The 13,771-nt window shown below is 41.1% G+C and overlaps 2 protein-coding genes across 6 annotated transcripts; one reads left to right on the top strand and one right to left on the bottom strand.

Annotated features, from left to right (window-relative positions):
* Positions 1–56: 56 nt before the first annotated feature.
* tma16 (translation machinery associated 16 homolog) lies at positions 57–2,251 on the bottom strand. Its single transcript, XM_047577976.1, has 7 exons — positions 2,140–2,251; positions 1,924–2,036; positions 1,338–1,375; positions 1,151–1,235; positions 913–1,061; positions 777–819; positions 57–628 (listed from the first exon to the last, which is right to left on the bottom strand). Exons 1-7 carry the CDS (start codon positions 2,140–2,142, stop codon positions 445–447), a joined length of 615 nt encoding a protein of 204 aa, XP_047433932.1. The 5' UTR covers positions 2,143–2,251; the 3' UTR covers positions 57–444.
* A 3,521-nt stretch (positions 2,252–5,772) lies between these two features.
* On the top strand, positions 5,773–13,519 carry tmem154 (transmembrane protein 154). 5 transcript variants are annotated; one of them, XM_047579535.1, is made up of 10 exons: positions 5,773–6,068; positions 6,743–6,835; positions 7,138–7,158; positions 7,961–7,993; positions 8,117–8,155; positions 8,230–8,400; positions 8,985–9,039; positions 10,058–10,134; positions 10,439–10,481; positions 12,566–13,519. In XM_047579535.1, exons 1-9 carry the CDS (start codon positions 5,975–5,977, stop codon positions 10,468–10,470), a joined length of 615 nt encoding a protein of 204 aa, XP_047435491.1. In that variant the 5' UTR covers positions 5,773–5,974; the 3' UTR covers positions 10,471–10,481; positions 12,566–13,519. The 5 variants fall into 5 exon arrangements, with proteins under 5 accessions (XP_047435491.1, XP_047435492.1, XP_047435493.1 ...); XM_047579536.1 differs by lacking the exon at positions 12,566–13,519 and adding an exon at positions 11,120–12,558 and having other exon boundaries at positions 5,780–6,068; XM_047579537.1 differs by having other exon boundaries at positions 5,785–6,068; positions 8,120–8,155.
* The last annotated feature ends 252 nt before the right edge of the window (positions 13,520–13,771 follow it).

Below are 13,771 nucleotides of genomic sequence, written 5' to 3'. Positions count from 1 at the left end.
ATGTGAACCGACACACGATGTCCATCTACCATAGGTGACTGTCGTTTACACTTGTCCACTTTTCTACAGGTTTAATTTGGGTTTTTAACCAGAGCCGCTGGCAAGTCACAGAAAATAGAGTTTCTTCTGTTTCTGGCATCTACAACATGTTTGTCAAAACCTTTTTTCCTGTCTCTGATTGGATACACTGGAACATTCAGGTTACATGCGTCACATATTGGTTTGTGCAATAAACGATGAATGTAGACCCCCTCAAAAGGCTGATGTGAAGTTACTCAGTGCCTCAATTGAAATTCAGGTTGATGATGTTTTTTGTTTTTCCATCTTAGAGTTTAGCCCCATCTTGTGGTCAGCCACGGAGTAGCAGCATCTTCTCATACAAACACACCAGTAAAAAGTTTGATGTCCAACTCCACCGAAGCTCAAGAGCAGACATGAAGAGTCTCAGTCCGATGTCTGCAATATCTCGTCCACCTGCTCATCGTCCAAATCGTCTTCGTCTTCATCTTCTTCATGGTCGTCCTCCGCCTCGTGTTTCTCATCTCCTGTACTCTTTGTGTCCAGGTCTTTGTTTGACACCTTTCGCATTTTAATATTCGGGAGTTTCTTCAGATCTCCAGTCCACTCTCTGGCAAAATAAAGAATCAATAAGTGGGGGTTCCTTCATCTATGTATTACTGTGAAGAAGACGAGAACTACAACTGTACAATCACTTTATGGCCAATTGCGGAAGCTGAATGATATTTTTCCCACATATGTAAAGTCCATTAACTCACCTGAATGTTTTCAGATGTTTTGCATTGATGATGTCTGGAATCTCTGAAGACAGCAGAGGATCGAGAAGCATTTGGTGACGCTAAATGTGTGCATGTGCAACATATACAGCATGTGTACATTTACAGGAGAACTCACCAAATCCGACACCCTCGTACAGCGCCCGCTCCCGCTCGATGGTCTGTTTGATGGCAGTCTCCCTGGCGCCGTGGAGACGACCCTGCCGACCTTTGATCCCATTCATCAGCTCGATCTGCTCGAGCTCTGAATCGAATCTGTGGAGGTACCTGATCACACAGACGAGACAGCACGTCAGTCCACTGAACATGAGCACACAACCTTGGGAAGACACGCGAATACCTCACACGATCTCTACCTTTCAATAACTTCACAGGCTTCCTGTCTCGTGTAGGTTGTCTTTGTCGGCTCCAGCTGACTTTGAAACCACAGCAGCTTCTCACCTGCGATTCAAAAGCCACGAAACAATCAGACTAGAGCGAATAATAATTGAATAAAACTGCGGTTTCGTCCTTGTATAAATGTGACGTAATGGGCAGGCTTACCGGTGCTGCTCAGACGTGTTGCTTTGTCAGTCTTCTGCCTGCAGCATCAGAGGAAATCATTTTAAATAAAGTCATCCAAGCTCCTAATAGAGACCAAAACATGTCTCTGGCTGTCGCCATCTTGGCAGTGCCTGACCCTCAGCTAGTTTAAAAATAGCCAATGAGGCAGAGGATGTGAGGCAGGTCTATCTATAGATAGATAGATGTTATAGATATCATATAATTTGATCTCTTCTTTCATTTCTGTCAAAAGCGTCATGTTTTTTCCTGTAAGTGACCATCTATACATAAACTACCAACTCCTTGTAAGAAATGTATTTTACCGTTTTTACTGTTACCAAACAGCTGGTCAAATCAACATAACACAGACTTGTTTTTCAAAACTGGATTCAATACTTATTGAAATATAAGCATTGACTCAGTACTGTTGCATTTTGAGAAATAATAAAACCGACATTACATCGAGCACCGGAAATCCAGTGCCACTCACATGTTGCCTTGTCATTGACATTTTAAACACATTTGTCCACTGCTCTATACAGTCAAAATCAACCTTATTACCTTACTTTTATTTACCCCCACGCACCTTTCTTTCTTTTTAAGTCTGATCTCCTCTCGGGCGAGGTAGGCAGCTTTCCTGCTGTACGGGTGAACGACCTTCTCCGGCGCTTTTCCTTTCTGAGTTTTCTGAGCTTTCGGCTGCAAAACACAGAGCGATTAACAGCTTAAGACAGTTTATTTTTTCTGAATGTCATTATCAATGCAGTGGATTGCACGGGAACACAACAAATAGTCGCCTCACCATGTTCGCTACTTGAAAACACGCGTGTCGCCGCTCTGTTGACAACTGGACCGGAAGTGGAAGTGGTCCGTCAGTATATGATGTCCGGAAGTGTTGCTGAGAAAATAGAACATGCGTCCGGCGTATACCTGCTTTCAATGTCTTTCTTTCTTTCTTTCTTTCTTTCTTTCTTTCTTTCTTTCTTTCTTTCTTTCTTTCTTTCTTTCTTTCTTTCTTCTTCAATTGAAGAAAATATGAGCAAAGTAAACATTTGAGTCCTGTAGAAAATGGAAACTATAAATTTTTCATAATTTATGTTACCAATAATAACAAGGTTATTCCGAACAAATTCCTTTAATTACAGGTATTGAGTTACTAGCAGACCACGTTCATGTGAATTTCAGGCCAGGTGGAGGCCACACACAGATGTTCCTAATAAAAGCTTAAACCTTTTACCAGTCATTTCTAACTGACGCAGCTACTTGGACGAGGGGTGAAAACATCTTCAAGAAAACTTAAATATGTCCATTGGATGTTTTATGAACTGAAAGAATAAGAATCTTCACAGACACTTCATCTTGTCATGCAGTTGAGTAAATGAAACCCACAAACAGTTTTGGGTATGTGATTGCTGTAGCACTGGCAAAATGAAAGCAGTTAAAGGAAAGACAATTTATGTGATTCATGAATAACTATCAGTGAGTAAGAGGCGAGAATGACAAACGGGAATAAAACATCTACAGAAAATACTGAATCAATCGTCAGTTTAGCTCAAGATACCAGTCAGGCTCCTCGGGGCTCGCTTGGTAGATCAAGATAAAAACGAAGATCAGATATGAGGCAGCAGAACAGCTCGAGTACAGAAAGAAGCCACAGTTTATTTCAGAGAATATTTCAGAGCTTGCCATAACAACTGAAACTATAAGTAAATATTTTCTGAAACTGACTATACCATTATCTCAGCAGTTATGCATATTGCACCACACTGTATGAGCTGCCTCTTCTGTCACAAAGGTTTTACAGAATATAACAGAGACTCTTCAGAAAAACAGCATCAGTTTTGGTTTTGCTTTGCTGTTCCAAGGCAATTCCAAGTAAAGCTGTCCTTCTTACATAATGCAAGTAGAGTTCAATTTATGCTATTCTTTCCTGTCAGTACTGGTACTCAAATGTACTGGCAACATTTTAAATCAGTGATTTAGATATTAAGAGATACTTTTGATGAAGCCAGTTTTCCTTTACTGCTGTTCAAGATTGGGAAAACTTTGAATATAAGAAACACAGATTTCAACTTGTAGCTGCATCTTTCAGCTTTAGTAGCTGAAGCAGCATCGTGGCGTAATGTTGAGACTGAAAAACTTGAGTTTTCATTCTTTGGCAGGCATTTGGACAACTGGAGATCTTGCACCATCAAAGAGTCTGGTGTTTTGACTTAAAACCAAATACTTTGTGTATAGTGTGCTAGTTAGTGCATGTTACAGTGCGAACTGGGTGAGTAATACAAAATATAAGTGCATTGTGAGGCTGCGTTTATCTCAAAGCTCTCAGGTACAAGCTCACACAGAACGTTTTTTCAGGTTTGATATTCAGTTCTGTTTATTTTTCTTCAGTTTTGTTTTTGAAGAAAGTGTTGACCTTCGTTAAGTTATCAATGTTTGTCATCAAGTACTGCCTAACTTGCTTCAATTTGAAATAATTACCTTTTCTACCCCTGAACTGTCCCCATGTGACACATCACACTTTAATGCACTACACACCAATTTAGGGAAAGGTAAAAGGTAAAAACAAACAATAATAAAACAGCTCAAGTCAATGCCCCATCCTGTTTTTAATACGCCACACACGCTATAATTTTAATGTAACACATGTTAACTAACACCATGTTCGAACATAAGGTTGTTCATTGGTGCTCTTGGCACCATGACGGCGTAGGTCGCAGGTCGATAATCGACTTTGTGGTTGTATCAGCCGACCTGGTGGTTAGTTGGATCACATGACAGGGGAAGATGCCACGCAGACCTGGTAGACCCAAACAAATAGTGAGGGTCTGCTGGGAACGCCATGTGGAAGAACCTGTCAAGATGGTCTGTAACTCTCACCTCCAACAGACAGAGCTTCAACCAGGTTCAAGTATTTCGGGATCTTGCTCACGGGTGAGGGTAGAATGGAGCAGGAGATCGACAGACGGATCAGAGTGGCATCTGTAGTGTTGCAGGCGCTTAACCGGGCCGTCGTGGTGAAGAGAGAGCTAAGCAGAAACGTGAAGCTCTCAATTTAGCAGTCGATCTATGTTCCAACCCTCACCTATGGTCATCAACTTTGGGTGATCACCGAAAGATCGCGGATACAGGTGGATACAAATGAGTTTCCTCCGTAGGGCGGCCGGGCTCAGCCTTAGAGATAGGGTAAAGAGCTCGGACACTGGGGAGGAGCTCAGAGTAGAACCGCTGCTCCTCCACGTTGAGAGGAGTCAGTTGAGGTGGTTCAGGCATCTGGTGAGGATGCCCCCCGGAGGCCTCCATTTAGAGGGGTTCCAGGCATGTCCCACTGGTAGGAGGCCTCCGGGTCGCCCCAGGACAAGATGAAGGGATTATATCTCCCGTCTGGCCTGGGAGCGCCTGGGGATTCCTCCGAAGGAGCTGATGGAAGTGGCCGGGGAGAGGGCCGCCTGGACCTCCCTCCTATAGCTGCTGCCCCCGCGACCCAGACCCAGATAAGCGGAAGAAAATGAAACAAAACAAAACATGTATTATAAAAAAACAGACAAAGAGAGATAAAGGGCAAGGGGTTGTGCTGTATGTACTCTGTGGTATCTGGGGGTCAGGGTAATGAACAGGTGTATTGAGGGCTGCAGACTGGTCCCCCATGGGTGTGGGGAGACTCGGGGCACCCTTAAATTTAATTCAATTTAATAAAAGGATGAGGGAAAGATAATAATCCAAGACTGCCTCGCACCCCCTCCTCACCAATCCTTCCTCCATAATGTTAGAATCATATATATTATTATTGATAGTATTACAAAATGAGCAGTGTTATTACAATTACTGTTATATTTTGTGCTTTTATTATATATTCTTTATTTTTTTTTATATAGTTTTGTTTTTCTATCTCTTGTTTTCAGTGCAAGTTTGGTAATTATTATTTTGTCATTATTGTCACAACTATCACTGTTGCAACCACTTTGGTCACACTGCATTTGTCTCAATAAAAAAAAGAAGAAATGATTACCTCTATTTCAGTGAAATGCCAAAGTGTTTATTAATGCCACTTTTGATCTGCTGATAACAGAACCAGTTAATGGAAACTATGACTCTGAAAAACACTCAGTCATCTCATCTTTCTGGTAGATGAAGAAAAAGATTGCCTTCTGAAAGTAGGCCACCGGCACACAAGAGCCCATAGATAATCATAACAGCATGACCCACAGATTCATGATGAGTATTTCGACACAGACACACACTGTGTTTCCGGCTCACACTAAGAAACCCGTCAACAAACTCATTTACAGGTTGTTTAGTGCAGTAAGTAGATGACAAGACTTCTCAAGAGATAGCCGAGCAGCCGGTGCTCTCGGAGCTCATACAAACTGTTATTTCCTTTCTCAGAGTTTGTTCAGCTTCCCCCTCAGTCGGTACGGCTGCATACCTAACCGGCAGGAATGTGGCTGTAGTGCAGCAGAGGAGCCTTCAGACTTGTGCCTACAAGCTCACGGCTGATTGCATCACATCCGAGTGAGTTATCTCAGTGAGTATGTGGGTGTGTGGGTTTTTTCTTTTCCTTCTATTTGACATGTTAGGTCAGATCAGGAAGTGTGATGCTGTGACAGTGCTGAAGGAAGCGGGCACACAATGGCACTATGTCTGCCTCTTGGCCTGGTAACATGAGAGGCCCCCGGCTCAAGACCCTTCTGCTGCTGCTGGTTCTGCTATTGACCTCGGTGACTGCGACAGGTAGGACTAACGTTACATTCTTTACGCACTCAATCAAGACAAAGCCACTCTCTCCACCTTCCTGTCTCCACCCTGCTTTCCCTTCTCTGCTCCAGTGCGCTTTTCTTACTTTGTTCATGTTTCTTCTTGACTGAAGGCAAAGACAGTTCATTGGTGATACTTGGGGAAATTTTAGAACCCTCGATACTTTTAAAAAGACGGCAGATCGGAAAGATTACATTGAAGCGCTCACAGGTTTAAAACGTGCTGCTCCAGGTGGGCTAAGCTCTCCTTCCGTTTCAGGAACAGGAATCATCTTTTTCACTTCTTTTTATGAACGTGAGCAAGGATCAGCCCGAGCAGTTTCTCACAAATGTCACACATAAGTGTTTAAAAGTCAACATCAGTTTGTAACAACGTTCAAATCTCCTATGAAGCGTCAAGCGTCTGTTCGAGAACACATTGCTCAACATCTTCACAAAAACGCGTATTTAGCAACCGTTTTCATATTCGTGGCAACCGTTTGAAATCGGTGAGAAGGAAGTGTTAGGTTCCTGCGAATCAGCCACAGCACTGCTGTTTTTGCACATAAAAGCCGTCACCTGCGTGCTTCCTTTTTAATGTCAGTGCTGTAAATGTTTTCCTCTGAGTTCCACGGTCCCTTTTCTAAAGTCACAAGGGATGTTGCATTTCAGAGGAAGAAGACGAACTTTTAGAATCAGCACCTGAAGCGGCACCAACAGACCCAGCAGACCCAACAGAGACAGAATCAGGCGATCCTGATCCAGGTGAGGTGTTAATAATAAAATTATTTTTGTTGTTAGTTGTTTTTAAAGGTCAGTTTTAGTTATTTCATTGGGTTTATATGTCAGGAATAAGATTTAAGAAGTTCAGAATTACAACACTACATGACACACATTTCTGTGAGATCGATGACTCAGTCATTTAGACATCCCAGCCTTTAAAAACATTTGCACCACTGCTTCGTCAAGTCTGTTGAAACTCACAGATACTGACAATCCCTTAAAAAAAAAAAAAAAAAAGTATTTTTATATTTTAATTTTTAAACGTTTTATTTTTTGCAAAGCAGGAGGAACAACAAGCAACACAGGTACAACACAAAGACAGGTTAAACCAAGCACCACACAACAAGAAGCAAACAAAGTAAATATAAAAAAAAGAGGAAGGATGTATAATCTGTCTTTTGTAGTCTGATATCATATGACATTGTCATATGATGCATGACACCGCTTACATTTTCCGTGCCAGATCTACAAGCCTTTTCCTTCGAGATGTAGTGTGCACACAAACCTCAACCTTAATCCAACAGAAACATTAGGAACTGACCTGAAGCAAAGAGTTGTTGTGGGTGAAACCCACTAACGTCTCAGACCTGAAGGGGTTCTAGATTTAGAAAAGGAACGTTCCTCTAAGGACCTCAACCAGCGGCTACATGTAAACGTAACATACCGCGCTTTTACTGCACTTGTTTTATTTGACTTCTTAAGTAAATGATCTTTTACTAAAGGTTTGACTACTACCTTTGTCCCAGTGTCTTTTATGACTTTTAGTTTTTGTTCTTTGTTTCGTCAACTTCTCCAAGTTGATTTTCATGTGTACATTGGGTGTCCACATACTTTAAAAATCATAATCTTAAATCACGTTCATCTTGAAGATGTTTCGCCACTCATCTGAGTAGCTTCTTCAGTTCTGAGAGACTGGTGGGAAGTTGAGGTTTAACTATGGAACGTCTGTGGATAAAACCCTTCAGTTTCTGGTCAAGCAAGTTTCCTCAACAAGAAATTCTACAAGTCCATTTGCCTTCATTCAATGCCTTTTGGATTATCATGACCTGGATGACTGAGAACCTTCACAGACATCTTGCAGTGAATGAAGAACTGTCTTTGTTTCAGGTGTAGAAGAGACATCACAAAGTACCACTTCAGGTAGGTCCACACAGCTACATGTTTGTGTTTATTTATTTATTTTTTGATTAGGTGTTTGGTTTAGTTGTTTTGCATTTGTTAAAATAAAACAATCAAATGTTTTGTTGTTGTTTCTGTTTGTAGTAGACCCGGTGGATTATGGCGGGGAAGATGCCTCAGGAGGTATGTCAGACCACCTGTGTCCTCACATACTAATGCAGCGATGAATTGTGATCAATGATTGATCTGCTATTTAGATCCCACAGAGCCTTCACCAACAATTGGCACCACCCATTCAGATGAAGATGACCCAGTTTTAAATCCCATGATTATCTTGATCCCTGTGGTGCTGGTGGTCCTCATCATCGGCATAATAGTCTGCGGTATTTTCATCAACCGCAGATGGAACAGAAATGCAAGACATCAAGGTACGTCACTGTAAAGGGTCATCTATCTCAAGTACCTTCAATGAGTGGGCTTAATGGTATTTTAGAGTTTCACGTTTCCTCAAAAACTACATATAAAGACTGACGACTCATTCTGCACAAGGGGGGCGGGTATTCATTTTGAATCCAATTAAATGCTTTCTCAAATTTTTATGTGCCTCCCTTCCTCTCCTCATATTAACTGCAGACAATACTAAAATCATCTGTGTGGCCAGACACCATTAGTGTTCAGGACAACTGATGCTGTAAGTTTACAGTCATCTAACATTTTTAAGAAAGACAAAGAAACAATAACTCTTGTCTCAATATATGTGACGGCTACGATACTCCAGGCCAATTACCCTTTGCTGGCGCTGACATGACCATACCATATTTGTGGTGTGTTCAGGGGCAACTTCTTAGTCCAGACACAGACAACGTTACTGTCAGCTTCGTAGCTGGCCTTTCTTGTTGGTTTGCTGTTTCCGTATCTTACAGCTCCTATAAATGTACTGTATTTACTTATTATTATCATTATTTTCCTTTTAATATGTTCAGTATGACTGCAGACAGTTCTTTTCTCACAGATCTGAGTAAAGAGGATCCATGTTTGGATGGTTCGAGTGCAGAGAAGGTGCCAATGTGAGTGAATTTCATTTCTTTTTGCATCATCTGCTAACATGTAACAACACTGGCAGTCCTGTAAAAGAGACTTAGATAATCTTACATGCAGTGTTGTGTACGAGTTCACCCTCAACTTCCCGTGCTGAAAAACATAGTCTGTGTGCAAGTGTGGTGTAATATCTTTAACGTAGGCATAGTTTGAAGTGGAAATAGTACAGGATGAAAAGATAAAAAAATAAAAAAAATACTTAGACTAAAAGACAACGTAAAGATTGGGCTCATAAAACCAGGTGCCATATGAACTACAACGCAGTATTTGATAATTTAAACTTCTACAGTAGTCTAAACTCTGAAAGAGTTAGTGTCAACCTGATGGTTATTGACTTGTATTAGCAGGATATTAACTAACGGCTAGCTTAGCAGTAAACTAAATAATCTAAAAACAAATAAATATAACTCCAACAAGAGCGTTTGATGAGTCAGTCTGTGCAAAAAAAATGTGAGACAAAGTTATCCACGAAGTACCGAAATACACGTTACATAATTAAAAAAAAAAAAAAAAAAAAAAAGTATGTTGTCTTTATGTTATGAGATGAACTTTTCTCACGTACCTGGTTGCCAGCTTGCTAACCACTAGCTTGCCAGCGGTTGCCTAGCAGTAGCCTTCTTATCATTTAGGGTTGCTACTTGACACGATTTCCTATGTCTTAACCACAAACATTTTAACACGTTATTTGGTCTCTATACATGTCATTTAACTGAATTTTACCACGTTTTTATTTATTTATTCATTCATTAATTTATTAGCAACACGCTACAGCTAACAGCTGGCATAGTTGCAGTAATTAAAACAATAAATTAAGAAATAAACCAAAAACTTAAGTTACTTAATAATATGGTGGACATACAATGGTCGGTTAAAGTGTTGCCGTTATCAACAGAACGAACACAGTGCTAAGAGTCAGAAAATTTTTACGGTAGTTTTGTAGATGTGGGCTTTTAAAAAGCTTTTAAAAGTCTTTTTTTTTTCTTCCAGGCCAATGTTCGAAGAAGATGTGCCCTCTGTGTTGGAGCTGGAAATGGAGGAATTAGACCAGTGGATGAAAAAAGACGGTAAATTAAAGCAATGACAACAACAAAGCTATTTAGAAAACAGAAAAGCTTATTAGCTTATTAGAAATCATATGATCGGTGATAAAATATAGGCAACTAAATAGTATATGCAATATGGTCATAATGTTTGTTCAGAATATTTCAACACGTGTCCAATATAAGTGGGTTGTATTAGTACCAGAGGTGTACCTAATTAACTGGCAAGTAGTTGAGCCTATCCAGCAGGTGTCACTGTTGCTCTATTTGATTTGATAATAGTCTTTTTGTGAAGGTATGTGTTCGTTATCTGGTTTGTTTATTACAGGTGAAAGTGCAGAGGATTCTACACATGCGTAGCTGTACTTGGGGTAAGAAAACATTTAATATTATAAATTCATGAATTCTACGTCACATAAACATAATCAGACATCTTTAAAAAATATATTTTACTTTTAATAATAATATTATTGACATTGAATGATTTAGTTAATCCTCTCTAAAACGTGCTCTCGAGTTATAAAACAAATTAAAGTACAAACAAAATGATGCGACATTGTTGAAAATGTACTCATTGCTTCTAATGTGAAGCTATGAGTATAAGCCTGAAGTGTATAGAAACACCGGTTTCTACAAGGCTTGTGAATTGTTCCTCAAAAATGTACTCAACTTTGATGACCCTTTTTTTTTTAATACACTTGTTGGTACTTTTGTTTGTTTGGTAACATTCATGACTAAACAGAAACAGTCGTCGTGTCACAGCATGAGCATTTATCAAATTCTCCAATAGGCAGATGAGAACTTCCAAAGTCATGTCCCTGCAGGTGTGAACGCAGCATGTGTAGGCTGACTCAAGAAAAAAAAAAAAGAAAATATCAGTGTTTTGTCATGACATACAGTAAAACCACCAAATCACAGCTCGTTACACAATGACGCTAACACAGCACAGACCTAACAGATGACTTGGGCATTAATTTGCCTTTCCAAACTGTTTCCTTTTCCCCGCCAGCCTCTGTTTGTTGTGATGCGCCAGCTGGTTTCAGTGTAGCTGCGGCTGATGAACCGTGACCCCTTTTGTCATTACACATGGTGCCGTTTGAAGCCACGTACACTCCTAACATCTGTTAGTGATTACGACAGGCATGCATGGAAGTGTGGTGCAACTTAACCCTGGAATATTCTCCTGTTACTGGAAGGCCTGGGAAGATGAGGTCAAGGTCCACTCCTCTCGCTGTTGACCAACGTCATGCACAACACCGCTTTTTCTCAGGGTTTCGTTTCCAACGCTGTACAAGGGCTAGAGGGCACTTTCATTCAACGGGGAGGCACTTTGTACTCGTTAGGTTACACAAGCGATCTCACAGCAGAAGTAAATTTGATGTTGCTGTTGCTGTTGCTGTTGCTGCTGCTGTTGCTGCTGCCGTTGCACAATGAGATGCCATCTACTGCAACCCTGTGTGTGAAATTCCAGTTTAGCTGCACATCAGGATCAGCAAACGGAGCTTCGTTAGGGGTTTGTGTTTCCGGCCACCTGACAAATTCAGTATTCAGTCCTAAAGCGAAGCATTTAGTTGCTAAGTTCATTCAGTCATTTTCTGTAGCCGCTCGTCCTCTGGAGGGAGGCGAGAGGCCGGGGGACACCCTGGTCAATCAAACCTGTAGCTTTGTGTGCCAAATCAAAACTGAAAGACAGTAAAGCTCCACACCGGTTCTGGGGTCTACACGGACAAACGATAGGCCCCATACAATGCAACCGTTGAGTGTGTTGAACGACTAAGAAGAAGTGAAACAAAGAGCTCTCCGATGACGTGCTCTCGCTGTTGTCCACAGCAGTCGGCGCGCTGTGTCTCAAAGGTACGGTGCATGTGGCAATTTCAGCTGACACACAATACCGCGTGAATTATTTTTTCTGAGTCCATTTTTTTTTTCTTCCTGTGCACAAATATTTTTTAAGGAACTGATTATCGTAGCTTTATGCGTCAAGCGCTTTACCGCTTAAAGGCAACTTGTTCCCAGGAAAGCAGGGGAAGTGTCTCAGAGCATCATTTGCTCGTGTGAGTTTGGTTGTTAAGCTAATTCACAAACCAAACATTGGATATAGTGTCAATATAGTGTCAAAAAAAATAAAAAAAAATAAAATAAAACACATCTGCCGTGCAGATTTCGTCTCAGCCCACAGGCACAGTTGAAGTGTACGCTCTGCATTGCGGTTAGTTTTGTTGTTGCCAGAGTCATAAGTTTGTTATGTCGCTGGCAATTCTTGTGTGAACAACACCCCGCCATGTGTTCTGATCCCGACAGTAGAAAGAAAGGCCGCGGATCGACCGTATGCTGCTGTCAGCGTGAGGGGGACATCGATGCCGTTTATTAACTTGTTTCGCTGAAAAGCGTCACTCTTCTCTTAGAGTTTGTGATTGAAATGTTAAATCTCCCCTGCTTGGTCCCTTGTCTGCAGGGTGAAGGATGCTGTCCGGGTATGCGAGGACGACGCCGTCAACAATGCACCTCATCATGCCACGATAGTAGTCAGTGATCAGAAAGAAACAGCACAATCCAAAAATCACTCTTACAAACATTGTTCAGCTAGCAGTAATAAAATATTGCATCTGTAAAGCTTTCTTAATGCTCGTGTAGTGCTTAATTCTGCATTTGATGGAGCGGATGGAACTCATCAAGTAGAAACGGCAGCTAGGTACTTTATGTCTCAGCGAATTTGCCAGAAAAGTAGATTACACTTAAATCAAGTCTTATAGCCACCAAATGTTCCCGTTTCTGCAGATTCATGCCGTTAATGACTGTGTGGGTAACTCAGAGTACATTAGGTCAGTATTCTTCACAGGCCGACAGCTCTCCTTCAGCTCAGTCTCCTGGTTGGATTAAACTGCTCGACTCCTCCGAGCTGCAGGGTTTAACGGAGAAATATTCGCCTCTAATTGTCACGCCTCTTAGCATTCATGCAGAAAGTATTCTCGCTGCAACTCCGTGTGCAACCGAAACCGCACGTCTTCTGTTTCTCAGGCTTTTGATAAATTATTGCCCATCACTGAATCGGCTTTCCAAACGCTGCTGCAGATAAGATTTTTATCTCACCGCAGAAAATAGAGAACTCTTTGAGCGAGCGCTGTGTATCTACAGAGGCTGTTGGTGCATTTTGTTTCCAGCTCTGCCTTGAGAGTGTTGAATCTGAGCAGTCGTTACACTGATCTGAACGTGGGAACTACTTGCTTTGAATGTCAGACAGTATTGTGTGGGATCTTGCATTGTAAATATGAGAGTACGGAATACGATAATAATAAGATATTGCTTTCATGGACTGCCTTTTGTATATATCTAAAATTAGGTACTTGTATTGTTGTTGTCGCCAACAAAGCTTTGAGTGAAAAGTTCTGAAAATAAAATGTTAAATTGATGATGCCTCTTATGTCTTTTGTTTCAGACTAATATCTCAGCTTACTAATGAACGGATCTCCATTAAATTTAGACAAACCCTCTGTCTTATCCTGTTGTGAGGTGTCTTATGTCTTTTGTTTCAGACTAATATCTCAGCTTACTAATGAACGGATCTCCATTAAATTTAGACAAACCCTCTGTCTTATCCTGTTGTGAGGTTGGATTGGACTCATGATTCCCAGAGGATGCTCTTGTGGCCACCACCAAATTT

The sequence above is a fragment of the Mugil cephalus genome, chromosome 2 (assembly GCF_022458985.1).
Source record: "Mugil cephalus isolate CIBA_MC_2020 chromosome 2, CIBA_Mcephalus_1.1, whole genome shotgun sequence".
Classification (NCBI taxonomy): Eukaryota; Metazoa; Chordata; class Actinopteri; order Mugiliformes; family Mugilidae; genus Mugil; species Mugil cephalus.
The sequence above is the reverse complement of the archived record's forward strand: the minus strand, read 5'-3'. Positions and strand labels throughout refer to the sequence as shown.

Coding starts and splice junctions, on each gene's coding strand:
- tma16 (XM_047577976.1), bottom strand. Junction 1,062..1,150: donor GCCTGTGAAGTTATTGAAAG/GTAGAGATCGTG, acceptor CTGTGTGATCAG/GTACCTCCACAGATTCGATT. Junction 820..912: donor GTACGAGGGTGTCGGATTTG/GTGAGTTCTCCT, acceptor TGCTGTCTTCAG/AGATTCCAGACATCATCAAT.
- tmem154 (XM_047579535.1), top strand. CDS start 5,975: ATGTCTGCCTCTTGGCCTGGTAACATGAGAGGCCCCCGGCTCAAGACC. Junction 6,069..6,742: donor GACCTCGGTGACTGCGACAG/GTAGGACTAACG, acceptor GTTGCATTTCAG/AGGAAGAAGACGAACTTTTA. Junction 7,159..7,960: donor AGGAACAACAAGCAACACAG/GTACAACACAAA, acceptor TCTTTGTTTCAG/GTGTAGAAGAGACATCACAA.